The sequence below is a fragment of the Eubalaena glacialis genome, chromosome 1 (assembly GCF_028564815.1).
Source record: "Eubalaena glacialis isolate mEubGla1 chromosome 1, mEubGla1.1.hap2.+ XY, whole genome shotgun sequence".
Taxonomy (NCBI): Eukaryota; Metazoa; Chordata; class Mammalia; order Artiodactyla; family Balaenidae; genus Eubalaena; species Eubalaena glacialis.
The window spans coordinates 84,047,087-84,066,913 of NC_083716.1; the positions used below are offsets into that span (position 1 = coordinate 84,047,087).

A 19,827-nucleotide genomic window follows, 5' to 3' on the forward strand; every position below is an offset into this window, starting at 1 on the left:
TCTCACACGAAAGATTCATTCACATTCCCTGTATCTGGAGGTATATGAGGACAAGCTTACCACCAGAAACAGGGAGTCTGGGCCAAGAAGCCTTTGTAAACAAACCCTGTTACTTCTATAATTAACAACCCAAAGCCCAAACTCTGCTTAGATTCTTCATTAATTGGGCACTCAAAACCCAAGTTTCTTTGTCCTGTCAATTCCTCACAAATTTATTGTTTCTTTGTCTAAAAAGTATAAAAGCTGCCTGCTTTGGCCACTTCTTAGGTCTCATTTCTATGACCTCCGTGGGCATGAATTAAAATCTACTTCTTTTTCTCCTGTTAATCTGTCTCGTGCCAATTTTATTAAGGACTCAGAAACTGGTAACTTCTCCCATCCTAAAAGATTAGCTGTCTATCCTGTTTGTTTCATACTTCGAATTTTCATAACATGAGTAATCATAGGGAGAATTTGCCAAAGAGCATTTCTCAGGACATCTTCAGAAAATCATCCTGGCTTGCAAGCCTCCTGTAGATTAATTGTGTGGATGTCAGAAAAGATGTATGAAAGCATGCCACAGCGATGCGTTTCAAACTATGAATATCGGTGTCTATAATAGATCCTCAGGTCTTCCAGATGGTAGGTTCATAAATCTGCTTTTGTCATTCTACACTTAAACACATATTAAATATACCCACGTCAAATTTTTAAATTGTTACAGATTATCATTCCCACCTTCTCCCTTTTCTCTCCATGCTAAATAAACCTGCTGAAGTAAAAGAAGAAGGTTTATTTCACACATAACCTCATGAAAGAACCTACTGTCTACCTTTTTGCAAGAATGGGGAGGAGGCTTAATAAATTTGAAGTTAATGATACTTGGAGCAAACTTTCTGATAGCTGGGTAAAGAGGGACAATGAGATATAAATATCACATTGAACTCCAAGTACCGCTGCCGATCTGAGACTTCTCCAGCCAAGGTGAAATATACACTTACGTATACATGTCTACCTATCTTATGATTACACCGACTTCAATAAAAACTACTGGCGTCAGATGGTTCTTCAGTCAACATAAGATTTTATTCACTACTTTTTTCCTGATCATGAAATCAGTGCTCACTACAACAAAAACAGATTATCAAGAGTGGTCAAAGGAACATTTAAGCCACAAAATCTCTAATAATTCTATTCACCTGAAACAACCATTATTAAAACTACCATGTATATATTGAAAAAGATTCTCTTTATATGCACTGACATATTCTATTTTTTAACTCAACTGGAATGAATATATTAACTTTTCCTTTCATTATCAATTATCTAGCATTACACATTTCTGTTACCTATTTTTTTAATTATAAAAATAATACATGTAAATAGGTTAAGAATAAATGTTCATTAGAACACACAGAAAAATAAAAGATCTCTCCCCCAAGAAGCAGCCACCTAACAGCTTTCTGTGCAACCTTTCAGAAATGTCCAATATATATACAAGAATGTGTATATCTCTACATACTTTTAATTTTATGCAGTTGGAATCTAACTATGCATACAGTAAGCATCTTGCTTTTTTTCCCCCTTAATCCCATATCCTAGATTGTCATACTAAAAAGACCAGAAACCTAGCCTGTTTCCTACAGTTTTCCAAATGGTATACTTATCTCAATTTTCAATAACACAGTTTTACACTCTATAGGTATACTATTACTTATGTAACCAATCCCCTGTTGATAGAAAAATTGTTTTCAATTTTATGCTACTTATAAACAATTTTTCAGTGGACATCCTTTCCACAGTTGCACAAATATATCTCTAGAATACACTTCTTAAAGTAGAAATTCTGAGAGTAAAAGGATATGTACATTTAAAGTTTTACGTGTATTGTTGACCAAGGTTTGTTTGTTTTTTTTTAAATTTCATCAATTTATACCCCCACCAAGAAGATACTATGCAACGTTTTCACCAATGAGGGGTATTACCATTTTTTTGGTCTGTGCCAATCTAATAAGTGAAATATGATCTCTACTTATTAGTAGAGAATCTTTTATTATTTTATTATTTTATTCATTGTTCTGTGAACTACCCGTTGCCATCTGTTGTCTGTTTTTCTATTTCCCTTTTCTTATACATTTATGAAAACTCTGTATATTACAGAAACTAGGCCTTTGTCTTTCATATAGATTGAAGATTTTACAAAATTCCTATCTGTTTTTTATTTTGTAATGATTTTATCCTAAAAGTTTTAATTTTCATGTAGTCAAATTTATCAGTCTTTTACTAATCACTTACTAACATGATTTAACAGTAATGTGTACTGAGACGGTTGAGGCAGTAACTGTACAGCACTGTGGCTAGCTTTGCTATTTACACCGCCTGTCTCTCTTACACAACCATAAGCTTCATGAGAGCAGGGACTATATCCTGTTAACAACTGCACCTCATTGCCCAGATTACGGCATATCCCCTAGCAGACACTCAATTAATCTTTGATGAATGGATGAAGCTTCTATCAAAACCCAGGTCCATTGGACTCCAAGCAGTCTCTGTTACCAAGGATGCCCCTTCAGGAGACTATACAAGCAATTAAGAGGAAAGATATTTGAGAAAACAGATAAAAGAGAAAAGGAAGCTTTTCTGAAGACATATATATATGTATGTATATATATATATATCTCAAGTGTTTTGCCTCATATATATATAATACATATATACACACACACATACATACTCGCATGCACACACACATACACGGGGGTAGGGGATTAACAAAAACCCTCTGAGGAAGAGCCGTGTGAAACTATAAAAGTTAAAGTTAAGAGTGTGTGTGTGTGTGTGTGTGTGTGTGTGTGTACACGTGGAAAGTACATTCAGAATTTGTCTCTGGTTGCATGAAAAAATTAGTTTAAAAGCCACAAAGCATGCATTGCCTGAAATCACTGTGTGCTCTCTTAGTGACATATATGGTTATTATGCTATCTTCCATTATGATGTGAGTTCTAGGGGGTCCTAATTATGTCAATTTTAAGTAATAGCTCCCTTAAATCCTTCCTTAATCAAATGGGATGTAAAGAATTAAGGAAATAAATGCATATACTTAAGAAATATATGCTGCATATATACATACATACTTAATATAGAATATATATTTTAAATAGAAATATATATTTCCTGTATATCAAGTCTCTGATATAAAATAATTCTAGACAGTCTGGAGGGATAGTACTGGATTGGAGGTAAGGACAGGCAGGACATAATGCCGAGTGACTAGAGATAAACTGGCTGAAGTCACAGGTGAAAAGGAAGGGACAGACCAGCCATGGGGCTTGAGTATTCTGAAGACTAGAACACGAAGTTATACACCAAGTATCAGAGAGTCAATGAAAGTGCATGAGGAAGTGTGCGAGGGCTTCCCAGAGTCTAAAATAAAGATTGGTGGAGAAAAGAAGTGGAAGCACAGAGATTAACCAGAAATCTCACAATAGCCAGCTAGCAACACGGTCTCAGGTGTTTATATCTCAAACATCTGCTGAGCACCGTCTACGCACCAGAGATGCAGGCTACCAATGTATGAGGTGTGTGATGCTGGGTTCAAAGAATGGGTGAAGTAATAGAATGTAGCATTTCAGCCCGGAGGCAACTACGAAAAAAACTTTGTTCCTCCATTTTCTGATGAGGAAACCAAGAGGAGGGTGTATCTGCAATAATCATGATGCCACGGCCTTCTATCAGCTAATCCAGAACTTTCCTTGCCATATCCAACAGTTCCAACTAAAGTTCCTTTTCTAAGACAAATTTAAAAGGCAGAAACAACAAGAACAAAAACAGAAGTGGAAGAAGAAAGCATGACTATGTTAACAAGGGAGAAGATGACAACGAAAGTATCCAAAAGAAGTGGGCATGTATGATAAGAAGAACAATAATATGCTAATGTTAAGCCTCTGACGTACATCATCACCTTGAAGCCATCCAACAACGTTATGAATGTCTGCAAAGCGCGACCAGGAATGCATCATAAACCACTGCAATTTTTGCTGAGCATATGCCAAGTTACCTAGAAGTTGCAGATACAGATCTCCACAAGCTTAGAGAAGGAGACTGGAGGAGATCCCTGACAAGATGGGGTTGTGAGGAGTAAGATGGGCTCTTGTATGACTAACTTCAGAATCAAAAAGGGAATATTTAATGCACATCCCTACAGAGGTCCCTCGCCTACAAAACTACACCCTAGATGACTTGCCCCCTTTAACCAAAGGCAAAACTACTGCTCTGGCCACCTGTCACGCTGAGAAATGGATTTAAATGCTAAACATCATTGACTTTAGTGCAACTAAAGTAAAACTTGAAAGCCTCAATTAAGAAGCATGTTACAAAGCTGCTGTAACTGTTACATGATCATGTTAAATAGACATAAGTCGGGTGCCTTGAAAGCCCAATCATACTTCTTACCCAGCAACTCATACAGAGAATTCAGAATCGATTTCCAAGATTCCCCTGCTTCTCTCCCAGCGACATCCGCAAAGTGTGCAGCGCTGCTGTACACGTGCAGCCTGTCTATACACTCGAGCACAAGGTTGATCATTCCCTGGAAGGGTAGAAAAATCCCCATCAGAAACTGCGATTCTGCTCACGGGCAAAAAATTGCTAAGTCGGTTTTTTTTTAAAAAGCCTGGCGTAAAATAAGTCCGTTCATCATAAAGAACACTGACCTCATTTACTCAAAGGACAGGAAGAAACACGCTTGCATGTGAAATAAAATGTTCCTGAAATGATTCGAGTGGTTTTTAAATCCTGAGTGCTGTTCTCAAACAGAAGCGGAACAATATAAAGATATGTACTTCATACTTACATTTGCAAGGCTTAATGGCAGAATGATGAATCCGTCATAACAGTATTCTACCGTAAGTGAAAGGGTTCAGGGTGTGCCACCCCAAAATATGCCACTTTGGCGTAAGGATTATTTTGGGCTGAAGGCAAGTGAGAAAAAGTGGACACGGAAAATTCCCTACCCTTCTCTGCTCCACCAGGAAGGGCAGGAGGATGCTTGAGACAATGTTTGATCTACACATCAAACCAGCCCTTACTGCCCACTAGTTTCTCCCATATATTTCCTTCCCACAATTTGTTGCCCCTCCAAGCTCAAAATTCCTTTCGTCTTATCACTTCCCTACAAATTTATTATTCTTTGTGTTAAGATGCTATGTAAACCTGAGTTCTAACCACTCCTTGGAGTTACCCATCACTGAGTACTCCCCTGTATACACATGGTGCACACATTAATAATCTATTCGTTGTTCTCTTGTACATCTGTCTTCTGTCGGTCTAAACTGCAGGGCCCAAACCAATGAACCTGAGTAGAGGAAAATGATTTTTCCCCCTACCCTGCATAAGCATAAGAGCAGATCCTTACTTTTAGGGAGGATACCATCATCATCATCATCATCATCATCATCATCATCATCATCATCATCATCATCATCATCATTCCTTTTTAATAGTAAACTGAAGATATACTAAATTAATAAAGAAAAGCTCATGAAAACATATCTTTAAGGCAAATCAAAAATTCATTACAGAACTTTGTAAGAAGCTGTCTACTTTTCAAATTATGCTTTTACTATTATTTCTAGATCAAGGTTGTCAAAACGAGGCAAAGCCCATGAAAGGAAGAGCTATAAAGAGTTGACAAATTAAATTAACTTACTTCACACAAAGAATGTAAGAGGCATTATGACCCTAAGATCATTTCTAGGTTCCCATTCAGATTGTCTTATATGAGAAATTGAAAAAAAACACTAATCCAAGTCAATATTTAAAATTTTCACAGCCCAATATTTCATTTTATTTTTCTAGATATTAAATAAATGTAGTATACCTAACAGTTTGGCATGTACAAAAAGAAATGATCCCAATAAACTATTCCATGTTGCTATTATAGGTTTATGTTGACATTTCCTGTGCTTTCATGCCATTATGAGCTCTAGATAGGTCATTTCTTTTGTACACAGTGAAAAAAAATCCTCAAAAATTAATGTACGTTTCAACGGCTTTTGATGGAAAATTAGGAAACAGTTTTAAAACTAGAAGAACATAGATTTAGGAACTATGGGAACTCAACCATGTCCACTAACCATTTTCCTTAAATACTTTTTACAAAGATACTTTCACTCAGAAAAATGCAGTAATCCACATACAGGGAGCACTGAGAAGAATGGGAACACTTGCTGATCTGGCCTGATTTGCCAGCTCAACTCTGACATCCTCCCACTGAAATTCTTGAATACATGGTACTATTTCGGACACTAGCATCAGGACCATTAGATGTATCTCTTGGTCCTTCTGTTATTCTGCTTATAAAATATGCACTTGAGCTCTTTTTAGCAGGGGAACTTTCGGAAAATAAAATCACAGAATCTTAACATATGCAAAAAGAAAAAATGCGGGTGCTCTGTCCAAGCAGGGAGTCTGCAGCCTGCCTCCCAGGTGGCCCTCTCCCAGGCAACTTCCATCCCCAACACAAAGCTCCAGTGGATCCTGAAGCATTTCCAAGGAGCACCAAGGAACCTGCTGAACACTTCAAAAACCCTTGTGCTTTCCAAAGCCAGTATCCATTTAGACGCTTTGAGAGTCTGTTTTTATATAACGAGCATAAAGCAAACTACTGTGCAACAACGATCAGAGTGAAAGCTGAGCAGACAGTAAAATAAAACGTCTTTTGCCAGAGAAGCGAAGAGTGTCATCTTTTAAAATTAATACTTACTGAGAGAGAAACAAAAACCGTTGCAGGATTCCCCCAAGGCCTGGTTCCCTTGTTCCCTTGTATAGCAGTACACCTGCTCATGTATATCTCAAAATGCAGATGTCAAATAGATAGAGAATTTTCCCCACCAAGAAGTTGTTTCCCCAAGACAACGACAGAAAAGAAACGATCATTGGTAGAAACTCACCTCTTCCTGGAAGAGATTCTGCCGATTTTTTAGAGCTCGTAATCTGTTCTGCTTATCTTCATGCTCTAAGTGCTCATCTGGTGGGTGGAAGTAGCCAATCAGGTCCTGCAGACTTAGACTTACAGACTCTATAGGTAAGTCTACAGTGGAAGCCTTCGCTTTTTTGCTGAGAGCATCAAGGCCCCTAAAATAAATAACAAATGTTTCTCCACATCAGTGATTCACAATTTTATTTTATTATTTTTCAGTCTATAGATGATTGAAAGCTTTACTCTCTCTCCCTACATGCCTGTAAAAGGAACATATAAGAAAGGCCCTAATTTTCCTCAAACAAAAATAATGAATATATTCAAATGAGAAATGTTATATTCCGTCAAGTATATATAATGCTGTATTTAAAACACCAGTATCAAGAGAAACTCATCTAGAAGAAAATCTAAAGGATCTGGAGAACCAATGCCTACAAAACCAATGGTCTAAATATTTAGAAACCAACTGATTTTCATTTTAAAACACTATATACTTCACCGTTTGAGATGCAATTTCCCAGGCTCATAATTCTGACATTTACTTGTTCTGTTTTGTTTTGTTTTTGGCATAAACACCGTTAACTGCTATGCTATCACTGACACTCACTGCCATCCTGCCTAATTCCTGCCAATTTAAAGATATATCCCAATGATAATAATTTAGAAAATTCACTTATTAATCAGAAAACAATATATTAACATGCTGTTCCATTGTCTGAAAGAGATGTACTTAAGAAGGAGATTAAGAAACAGCATCGAGTTGCATTTTCCAGCCTTTGAAGAAAAGCATATGACTGGCATATAAATGTGTTAATTTAATTTGTTGGTCTTCTGAGACTCTGAATTTTAAAACTCATAGCTTTGTATGTATCTGGAAAGAAACACTTTAAAGCATAATGTTTGTAAATCAAAATTATTCCAAAATAAAAAGCTCAGTAAAAAAATACCCAACAGATACCATAAAAGAATGGGAAAATGCCTATACTATAGTTAATATAGTAACATTCATATTAGTCATGACAAAATTTGATGCATAAAATATTATACTTCCTTTTCTGCCCTCTGCATCGGCAAAATTATATGGCAATATTTTATCCCAAGGAAATATTTCTTTCATTTATCCAACTGTATTACAATTTATATTTTAAAAAACAATAAAAACCTTACAAATGAAAAATTAGCTTATCTTTGAACTTTATGATGCTATTATTTAAAATATATCATCATTTACATAAATATTACTAATAATTTTGGAATATTATACTTCAGCTTTATAAACAGTTCAAACAGTAAAACTGTGTGACTATCTTAAAGTTTCTACCTGTAATTCCAAATCAAGTATACCAATGAAATTCATCTATTACCTTGTCTTGTCATCTATGCAAGGCCTTCTATGCCCAAAAAGCAACAGAAATGACTTGTCAGAAGAAAATTATTTCTCCCTTTTTAAAATGAATACTCATATGCAATGTAACATTGCTGTTTTAAACATTTTAACCCATTAATTCCAGTTGAATGATAAATATAACAAAGTCAAATTCAAATCCCATCATGCAAAAGTAAATAAAATTCAAAAGTAATTCAAATATAATATCTATATTTTTCAAACCTAAAGAGAAATAATAGCAAATGTCAGTTTTTAGGTTATTAGGTTGAATATATCTGCTATCAGAAATGTAACCATTCAATTGCTTTCCAGGAGAAGCCTCTTGTCAGACAAATGCTATCCAAGACTCTTAAAACTGTTAATGATATTGCAGCAATATCTTTTTCAATCCATCTCCCAGCATAATGGAAATTTTAAAAAATAAACAAATGGGACCTAATTAAACTCAAAACCTTTTGCACAGCTAAGGAAATCATAAACAAAATGAAAAGACAACCCACAGACTGGGAGAAAATATTTGTAAATGATATGACCGACAAGGGATTAGCCTCCAAAATTTACCAACAGCTCATGAGGCTTAATATCGTCAAAACAAACAACCCAATCAAAAAATGGGCAGAAGACCTAAACAGATATTTCTCCAAAGAAGACATACAGATGGCCAAGAGGCATACTGAAAAGATGTTCAATATTGCTAATTATTAGAGAAATGCAAGTCAAAACTACAATGAGATATCACCTCACACCAGCCAAAATAGCTATCATCAAAAAATCCACAAACAATGAATGCTGGAGAGGGTGTGGAGAGAAGGGAACCCTCCTACGTTGTTGGTGGGAATGTAAATTGGTACAGCCACTATGGAGAACAGTATGGAGGTTCCTTACAAATATAAAAGTAGAGCTACCATATGACCCTGCAATCCCACTCCTGGGCATATACCCAGAGAAAAACATGGTCCGAAAGGATACATGCACCCCAGTGTTCATTGCAGCACTGTTTACAATAGCCAAGACATGGAAGCAACCAAAATGTCCATTGACAGAGGAATGGATAAAGAAGATGTGGTACATATATGCAATGGAATATTACTCAGCCATTAAAAAGAATGAAATAATGCCATTTACAGCAACATGGATAGACCTAGAGATTGTCATACTGAGTGAAATAAGACAGAGAAAGAGAAATATCATATGATATCCCTTATATGCGGAATCTAAAAAGAAATGATACAGATGAACTTATTTACAAAACAGAAACAGATTCACAGACTTAGAGAACAAACTTATGGTTACCAGAGGGGAAGGGATAGTTAGGGAGTTTGGGATTGACATGTACACACTGCTATATTTAAAATGGATAACCAACAAGGACCTACTGTAGAGCACAGGGAACTCTGCTCCATGTTATGTGGCAGCCTGGATGGGAGGGGAGATTGAGGGAGAATGGATACATGTATATGTATGGCTGAGTCACTTTGCTGTGCACCTGAAACTATCAAAACATTGCTAATTGGCTATACTCCAATATAAAATGAAAAGTTAAAAAAAAATGTTAATGATTCTAAGTTTTAGGACTATCCAATAAAGAGACATTTTTCATCTTAATTTATCAAGGACAAAAAAAATGAAAAAATAAATAATTGGGGGAAATCTAAGGTGGTAGAAGCATGCTATGTCACAACAAAAATCAAAGCCATGAATTCCAGGTCTACATTTTATAATTTGAAGATTAAATCATATTACAAACATACATTCCTCCCTTATCCCATTTACTTCAAGAATACATTTATTCACTAATATGTATAAAATGGATAACTAGTAAGAACCTGCTGTATAAAAAATAAATTCAAAAATTAAAAAAATTTTTTTAAAAAGAATACATTTATTAATATACCTAGAGGAAAAAAAGCTATACCCTTTTTTTTTTTAACAGTGCAGAAAAATAGAACCCTTTCCCCTATACATGAAAACAAATGCAAACACACACACACCCTCACACACACCCCACCACCACCACTACCCTAACCTTGGGGAGAGAGACCAGAAGGGTCACAGAAAATAAACTGCATAAGAAAAATACAAATGAACAAAAACAAAATAGATCTCAACTTCCACTCTAAGAAGTAAAAAAGAAAGGTGTGAGTTTACATTTTTTTAAATGAGTCTCTTAATTGTATATAAATCTACATTAATAAAATGAATACCTAAAAAATTTTACTTTGAAAAATATGTGGATATTGTAAAATATTATAAAGATATTGAGGTTTTAAATACTTTTAGTGCTTTCATGAATGTGATAGAAGGATCAAACTATGTTACTTAAAATAACATACCCTTTACAATGTTCTATAATTATGTAAAACTTTTCAAAGTTTCTAAGCTATATTAAAGAAGCTATATTAAATTACATTAAGCTACATTAAAGTTATATAAATTCAGGAATTCAAATAGTTCAGTAACATTAACAAGCACATAAGTAAAATCCATATATATAGAAATATATATAAACATGATGAATTAAATAATATAACCAGTGGGTGAGTATTCCAGAAAGAAAAGAAGAGAAAAAAATAAAGCTAAATTAAAATTTAATTTTTGAAAAACTAATACATAATTAAGGTCAGTTAAGTGTTAAAAAGAGAAACAGACTCATTATCTTCATCCATAGCATCTGTTACATGATCACAGGAAAGAGACACACTTTTAAAAGGAGATGCTGGATAACTAGGAAAAGATGGTAGTTTGATGATGGGCTTGTGATTAGAAATCTGAAGGAGAAAAAAATATCAATATAGAACTAGCAAAGATTAGACTACATTTGCCAGGGGAAACATGGAATCTCATCTCGAAATACGAATTTCATGTGTCAACTACATCTGAGTTGCTTTCAGCCAAGATAAAGTGAAACAACCCTCCTCCCCCTCCAAAAAAAACACAAGACAAAATATTTGGAGAAGAACACATTTCAAGACACTGGACATCAAGAAATAAAGGATAGATATGATAACAACCAAGGTGAGTCCTACAATGGCTCCACTTTGCTTTAGGAGAATTTCTAGGCCATGATACAGGTATGGGAACCCAGGTGAGGTAAAGAAGACTCCCTGAGTTGAGGAGACATTGCTGAGAGTCTGGGAGACCAAGGTTGCTAGAGTTTGCAGGACACAGTACCAGAGAGGAGACCGCTACACAGGAGTGGACTCTAGAGAAATACAGAGGGTCCCCCTCAAATATTCAGCAGAGGGCTGATCAACACGTACACGTGAGAAAACTACCAGGGCAGGGAACAAAGCCTTCTGAAATAATTAGAGAAAACAGTAACCGATACTCACACGGGATGTGAAATGGTGCCTCTTCCCATCAGTCAGATTGGGAACTCTCATAATTCATGGGGCATCAGGTTGAGTATACAGATGGTCTTGCCTCAAGAGTGGGGAATAATTAGCCCTAGATTTAACACGGATCTGCTCCCACCCCAAAAATCCTAAAAGCAAATTCCAGAAGAATCAAACGTAACCAAGTAACTTAACTGCCTCCCAGAAAAACTCAAAAATATTGACAGGAAGACAAAAATATCCAGTACCCAACAAACTTACAATGTCTGACAACTAAACAAAAATGACCAGATAGGTAAAGAAGAATAAAATATAATCATCGATAAGAAGAAAAATCAATGAACCAAAAGAAAAAAAAAAAAGTCAGCCTAGAATGTTATACCCAGAAAAAAAATCACTTAAAATGAAGGTAAAATAGGACATTTTCAGACATACAGTAGCCAAAGTTTCCATCTCCAGGAGACCTGCACCATAAGAAATGTTAAAAGAAGCACTTCGGGAATAAAGATAAACTACCCATAGGAAATGCAAATACTCAAAAAAATAATAAAGATTAAAACACCTGAAATGGTAACTATATGCACAAAATATTAGGTGCATTTGTTATTATTTAAATCTCTTTGAAATCTAATTGACCTTAAATAAAAATGATAAAAATGTAGTGTGGGGTTTATAACATCTATAAAAGCAAAACGTATGACAAAAACATCACAAAGACTGGGAGAGAAGTATACTGTTGAAATGTTCTTATATTACTCACAAAGGTAAAATGACCTGAAAGTAGGCTGTGATAAGTTAAAGTTGTAGGCTAAACATCTTAAGCAACCACTAAAATAACAAAAAAGGAATTATAACCAATAAGCCAACAAAAAAAGGAGATAAGATGGAATTGCAGAAATTTCTCAACCCAAAAGAAGGTAGAAAAAGAAGGAAAAGGGACAAAGACCAGAAGGGACAAATACTAAACAAATAACAAGATGGCAGGCAAACTTATATATCAATAATCGTATGAATATAAATGGACTAAACTTCACAATTAAAAAGCGGTGATTGCCAAACTGGATAAAAAAAATCAAAACCCAAGTACATACTGCCTAAAAGTAATGCACTTTGACTCTAAAGACAATAGTAAGTCAAAAGTAAAAGATATTTTTTTAAATATACAATGTTAACACCAAGGAAAACAAGAGAGCAGAAGTGCTATATTAACATCATACAAAGTTGATGTCATAGCAAATATCACTAGGGATTTAAAACAGGTGATTTCATAATAAAGGGGTCAGTTTATTATATCCTAGATTTTTTGATGAACCTAATAACAGAGCTTCAAAATACATGAAGAAAAAAATGACAGAACTGCCAAGGAGAAACAGAAAAATCCAATTATAGTCAGATTTCAATACCCTTCTCTCAATAATGAATAGAACATACGGACTGAAAATCAGTAAGGAAGAAGAAGATCTAAACAACACTATCACCCAACTAGATCAAATTGACATTCTTTAGCACTCCACCCAATAAAAGGAGAATGGGCACATGGAACATTTATTTTACAGTGCACACAGAACATTTACCAAGATAGACCATATTCTGGTAGAGCAACTAACAGAAAACATTATGAAAATGTCTGAGAGGACTTGTAATTGAGTTGATTAGTATGACCTTGGCTATGAAGGTAACAGAAAAGGGACCGGTGCTTAGACTGAGTTATAACACTGTTCCTGGTTCAGGGACAGACTAAGGGCTGTAATTTGTTCAGGCTGCCTCGGAGCTGCCATGCCTGTCTCTCCATGCAACCTACATACATCCTCCTGTGCACCTTAAACCATCTCTAGATTACTTACAGGACACAATACAATGTAAATACTATGTAAATAGTGGTAAATACAATGTAAATGCCATGTATATAAACAGTTCCCAGCATGCAGCAAATTCAGGTTTTGCTGTTTGGATCTTCCTGGGCTATAAAACATGTCTCAATAAATTTAAAAGCATTCAGTTTTACAAAGTATATTCTCTGACCACAGTGATATTAAATTAGAAATCAGTAACAGAAAGATCTTTGGAAAACCCCAAATATTTGGAAACTGAACAACCTATTGGTCAAAGAAGCAATTAAAAGGCAAACTGAAACACAGCACAGCAAAGAGTGAGAGATGCCACTAAGGACAGATATTTTAGCACTAAATGACATAAGAAAGGTCTCAAATCAATGATGTCAGCCTTCATCCTCTGAAACCAAAAAAAGAAGAGTAAATTAAACCCAAGGCAAACAGAAAAAAAGATTAAAGATCAGAATGGGAATCAGATAATCTTTTTAAATGATCATCCCTCCCTCAGTATCTACTGGGGGTTGGTTCCAGGACCTCTCTCAGATATCAGAATCTGTGGATGCTCAAGACCCTTATATAAAATGGTGTAGTATTTACATATAACCTACACATACTCTCCTGTATACTTTAAATCATCTCTAGCTAACCTACATAATACAATGTAAATACTATGTAAATAGTTGTAAATGCTATGTAAATAGTTGTCATCATGCTTCAAATTCAAGTTTTGCTTTTTGAAACATTCTGGAATTTCTTTCCTAATATTTTTGATCCATGGTTGGTTGAATACACAGATGCAAAATCCTTGGATACAGAGAGCTAACTATAGTTAAATATAGGTTATATAAGTAACCTATTTTATCAAGATAAGTATAATAAATGAATTTCATTCAAATAACCCAAACAAAAACTGAATTTCAATATGAAGCAGCAAATATATAATTCAGTAAGTACTCTTGCCACAGAATCCACATTTCCCATGTTTGGTTCTCTATCTAATCAATTAAGCAAGTGTCAGATTCTAAAATTAAGCTTCCAAATCACAGACACAACTTTTTTTAAAAAAATATGATTGGTCTTGAGCAAAGAGCCAATGTGCAAAAGCAAATCACATCCATGATGAATTATCGTATCTCGATCAACATACAAAATGCCATTTAAGACATACCATTACTACATTAAGTCTAAACACGGATATAGTATCTTTCTGACAAAATATGTTTTAAAACAAATAATCAGTTTTTTCTCTGGTATTAATTTAGCTCTCGCTTGCCAAATGGAATCTCCATAGTGCCTCTGAAAATACCACACAAGTCACAATGTAATAAAAATTTGTCTTTTTGTAGTTGAAGAAGTCAGTACTGATGTATATAATTACATAGAAAACAGACTATTTTAAAGATTTATGATTATTTTCCTCAATCCTTATAGAACTGATTAGGCTGTAGTCAAAAAGAACCATGGAAAGAACAAGATGGAAAAAAATCTAAGTTGAACCGATCCTAAAATAAGTTATAATTTCAAAGTCAAAAATATATTTATTACAAGAAATAAGTACCATAAAAAATGATAAGAATCTGATGCTTACCCCATCTCTAAGCCTTACTCCATCTAAAAAGGGTTAGGGTTTAGATGAGGCAGAGAGGTGAGATAAATACCAAGGATATGATGAAGCTGAATACTGTACACATTGTTTGATTTCATGAAAGTATGCACACAAATGCACACACACACAGTGGGATGGTTTATAAAAGAAGCAGAGAATAATTAAGTGAATATTTATATAATCTTGGGTGGCAAAGGTCTTTCATATGCTGATTTATAGAGTAAACTATGATGAAAAAACACTTTAAAATCTTTCCAAACCAGTAAGTTGGGAAAATATTTGCAATTTATATATGATTATAGGTAATTAGTATCTCTAACATAACAAAAGCTCATAACAGCCTAATAGAAATATCATCAAATAATAGGGTAAATCACAAAGAAAAAACTAAATGAAGAAAATTGGTCAACACCCATTTTTCACAATTCTCACATAAATGCAAATTTTTAAAATAATTATAAGTAAATATGTACCTACTATAAATATATACATATACACATATATATCACTTTTTCCCATCAAATTGGTAAGCTTAAAGAGATACATAATATCCATCACCAACCAGAGTATATATTGGTATAATGTTCCCAGAAAACACATTGGACACAAGTTTGATTTAGTTTTGTAGATATGCAATTGTTTCCATTATTAGGGTGGGAAAGGTTACTTATTTCAAGAATCGTTCTTTTGAGTTCAAAACTCACAAAGTATGTAGGCTGTACTACCTCCAGTGTGAAAGGGCTAGCACAGGGATATGTTATAGAATAATTCTGACATACAGCTATCAATTATAAGTTACACATATAATTTTTAAAACCACAGTCTTTTTTAAAAAATTCATTTCAAAGAAAGACATAAAATCATCTAACTAGCATTTTCTAACGGGTTCTGCAGAACTGCCAAATTGTATGAGATTTACCACCACAGTATATTTTAGAATTGTCTACTTGTAAATCTGATAAGAAAATTAAAATAAAATATTAAACAACCACCACAACAAAGGACAATGTACCTAATAAATCTATTGAAAAGGAAGACTGTACTCCGGATGACACGTGCTGTCCGTGATTCTTCATGCTGAGATCTGGATAAATTTAGGCCATCATCCATGTGACCTTCATGATGCATAATAGCCTGCACGAAAGCAGAAATAACACCATTACTCCCAGTATCTCTTTTTCAAATGGGTGTTAAGAAGTAGGCAACTCAAAAAGGTGAGCCATGACAGTAAACAGAGTTAAAAGACAGGTGAAGGGAACTGAGAGCTGTCAGGTTCAGGTAAAATAATATGCACAGGTCCCTGTACAAATCAGTCATTCAATATATTTATTCAGTTATTGTTTTAAAGATGAATCAGCTGTTGTTTTAAAGAACCAATCAATAAATATATTGATTTGAAAACCAATCACTAGAATGTTTTCACATATCTATGTTCAATGATTCATCCACAGTCTAAGCAAACTCTGAACAAAGAAGCAAAGGAAAACATTACATGGGATACCAGTTATTCGGTAGTTCTGAACATAGCTGGGTTCATTAATAAGTACTGAGCAATGCTTCTAAGGCATCTCAGTTCTTTGAAAAAAAATGTTTTTATTTTATTAGTTCTTCTGTTAGCTTTACATTTTTGAACATTCTATGAAAGAACAACATGAAGAGAGAAGTGCAAAATATTAAGTGAACAAACCATGTAACCAACACCCAGATCAAGAAAGAGAACAATATGGCACCTTAAAACCTGCCCTGGAGTTCCCTTCCTGCCCCATCCACCACAATGTTCCCCATCTTCACGACTTTCAACAGCAAAGGTCACTTGTGTGCTATATGTAAATGGAACCATTTGTGTCTAACTTCCTTCACTCAACACTAACAGCAAGATGTTTCTAGAACATTTAATCAGGTATACTGAACTAAAATTAGCAACCAGAACTAAAATCATAAACTACCTAGAAAGCAATGTAAAGAGGAACTCCTAACACCAAAATCAATGAGACAGATACATCTGTATTCAAAGTCAATTTTGTAGCCTTAAATGCCTTCATTGACAAAGAAAAAAATGACTAAAGTGAAGGAATGTATTACTCACTTTAAGACTCTAAAAAAGAAAAACAAACTAAATAGAAAAGGGGAATTAATGAAGATAAAAAGAGGATTTAATGAACTAGAAATCAAATAAAATACGAGAAAAGGATGAATAAACCCGAAATGTTTATTTTTTGAGAAGATAAATAGAATAGTTAAACCTCTCACAAACCAGGCTAAAGATAAAATGGAAAGAAAGAAAAAAACACAGACAAAAGAATATAAGATACAAAAGACATTAAAATTATAAAATGATAATAAGACAATGCTATTTTGAACTTAATGGCCAAAAAAAATTTTTTTTTAATTTAAGAACATAACTGACTACTCCAGAGGACAAGGATGGCTTCCCAGCAAGTTAAAAATCATCAAAAGGAATCCGCCCAACAAAGTAGAAAATTTGAGGATACCAATTTATTAAACAGAGATTGGAAAGGAAATTTAAGATCCAATTTTTAAAAGATTGTAGGACTAGACAGTTTTACAAGTGAGCTCTAATGAATCTTCAAAGAAATGATACTCTTAATGGTAGACTAGTCAGTGAACTATGACCGCTGCCTATTTTTATATAGCCTGTGAGCTATGAATGGTCTACAGTTTTAATGGCTGAAAAAAGACCAAGAAAAGAATATTTCATGAAACCTGAAAATTGTATGAAATTCAAATTTCAGTACCCATAAACAAAGAAAAATTCATATATAAATTTCATATATAAAATGAATATATATGCTAATTCTAGATAAATTCTAAATAAAACATAAATAGAATCTAATAAGATTTCAAAAGAATAATAAACTAGGCCAAACTGGGTTTAGTCTATGAATGTAAGGATTCTTCAATATCATGATGTCTATTAATCTATTTATCAACAAAGTAAAAGACACTAAAACATGATTTTTTTCTCTCTTCAACTGATAAAATTTAGCAATCATTGCTGATTTTTTAAAAAGTCAGATAAAATAGAAATAGCAAGATATTATTTAAATATATAAACTATTTCAACTGTCCACAGGATGCAAGAAGGCATAACGTCTGTGAAAGAGGAGTGAAAATTCGCAATAAGAAGTCATACTGGGATGAACAACCAGAATAGATGAAAAGACAGCACGCTGAGATAAAAAGTGACCTGGGTGAGATAATGAAAAAGACAAGAAAACTAAAATTTCAAAGGCACGGAAAGACATTAAGGAACAGAACTGCATCAAAGAACACAAAGTGAGTGATTTGGGGGACACATTTGAGAAGCAAAATGCAGAGACTGGGTAAGAACGATAGGAATGCCAAAGGGGAAGACGGCTGACCTGGAGGAGAGAAACTAGCTGTGCTCCTGAGAAAGAAATTACAACTGTAAGAAAAGGAGGCCAAAGATATGCTGCACAATTCTCCTCTCCGTTTTAAAAGACCTACGTGTGCTGATTAAAAATCCTTGGTGACACAGACATAGAGAACAGACCTGTGGTCGCTGAGGAGGGGCGGGAGAGGATTGGGAGTTTGGGGTTAGTAGATGCAAACTATTATATAGAGAATGGATAAACAACAAGGTCCTACTGTATAGCACAGGGAATTATATTCAATATCCTGTGATAAACCTTAATGAAAAATATATGTATATGTATAACTGAATCACTTTGCTGTATACCAGAAACTAACACAAAATTGTAAATCAACTATACTTCAATAAAATAAATTTTAGAAAATCCTTGGTGACAGATGCATTTCATAATTCAGAGTTTTCAGGGGTTTTTTATAATGTAATACAATGTATAAACCCGGTATGGTAGGTGCATCACTGCATAATCAATAAATTTATATTTCTGCAGCAAAACATGAATATCCACACTAAGTGGGATACATAAAACCTATGAAAAGTGATTCAGACATTTTTTTAGCTAACCAAGATTTTATTCATATGAAACAACAGAAAGTCAGTTTCAAATATGTAAAGATTTGGCGAATATACAGCCAACATGCTTTTCTCGAAAAATAAAATGATTTGAAGATACTAGCTAACTGGGAAGTGTATAAAAATTAGGAGATCTAGACTGAGAAGTCCTCACCTGTCATGACCACACTGAAGTCTCTCGACAAAGATTTAATATAATAGATGGCTCTAGAAGTAGTAATACATTTACAGAAGAGATTGTATTAGATTATCTCTTCTATGGCCTATAAAGTCTGTTTCACATGTTACTTTACTAATGTAAATAAGACTGGTTAGCTTCTCAACACCCCTGTCAAATTCTTCTATAAAGCAAGCTCTTTGTTAGCCTATGATGTAGAATGTAAGTCCCACTCTGACTTTAATCCATGATTAAGGAATAACAGAGTGGAGTAATAATAATGACAACAGGGTGAGGGGTAAATGAAATGAGTGGAGAGCATTGAAAATGTTGAAGGTGACTGATGGATGGATACACAGGGTCCATTGTACTATTTTGTTTTCTTTGCATATATTTGAATTTCCATAATAAAAAGTTAAAAACAGCGAGGCTCAGTCGCAGGACAGAATGAACGCTATACAAATACTGAATACAAACATATTTAAATTTATGAGCCTAGATCAAAGACCCCAAAGACAAGCGATCGTATCATAACGATTATACGGGTCTGCAGGAGAGTTGTCCCAG

At 34.3% G+C, this 19,827-nt stretch overlaps 1 protein-coding gene across 1 annotated transcript in view; it reads right to left on the bottom strand.

Annotated features, from left to right (window-relative positions):
• The window catches only part of RYR2 (ryanodine receptor 2), a 537,153-nt gene that overhangs the window by 346,688 nt on the left and 170,638 nt on the right, over nt 1-19,827 (bottom strand). The window contains exons 14-16 of the mRNA XM_061190410.1: nt 16,131-16,252; nt 6,930-7,113; nt 4,432-4,567 (exon numbers count right to left, since the gene is read on the bottom strand). Of these exons, the coding sequence (XP_061046393.1) occupies nt 4,432-4,567; nt 6,930-7,113; nt 16,131-16,252 (442 nt within the window). The remainder of the gene's footprint in view (nt 1-4,431; nt 4,568-6,929; nt 7,114-16,130; nt 16,253-19,827) is intronic.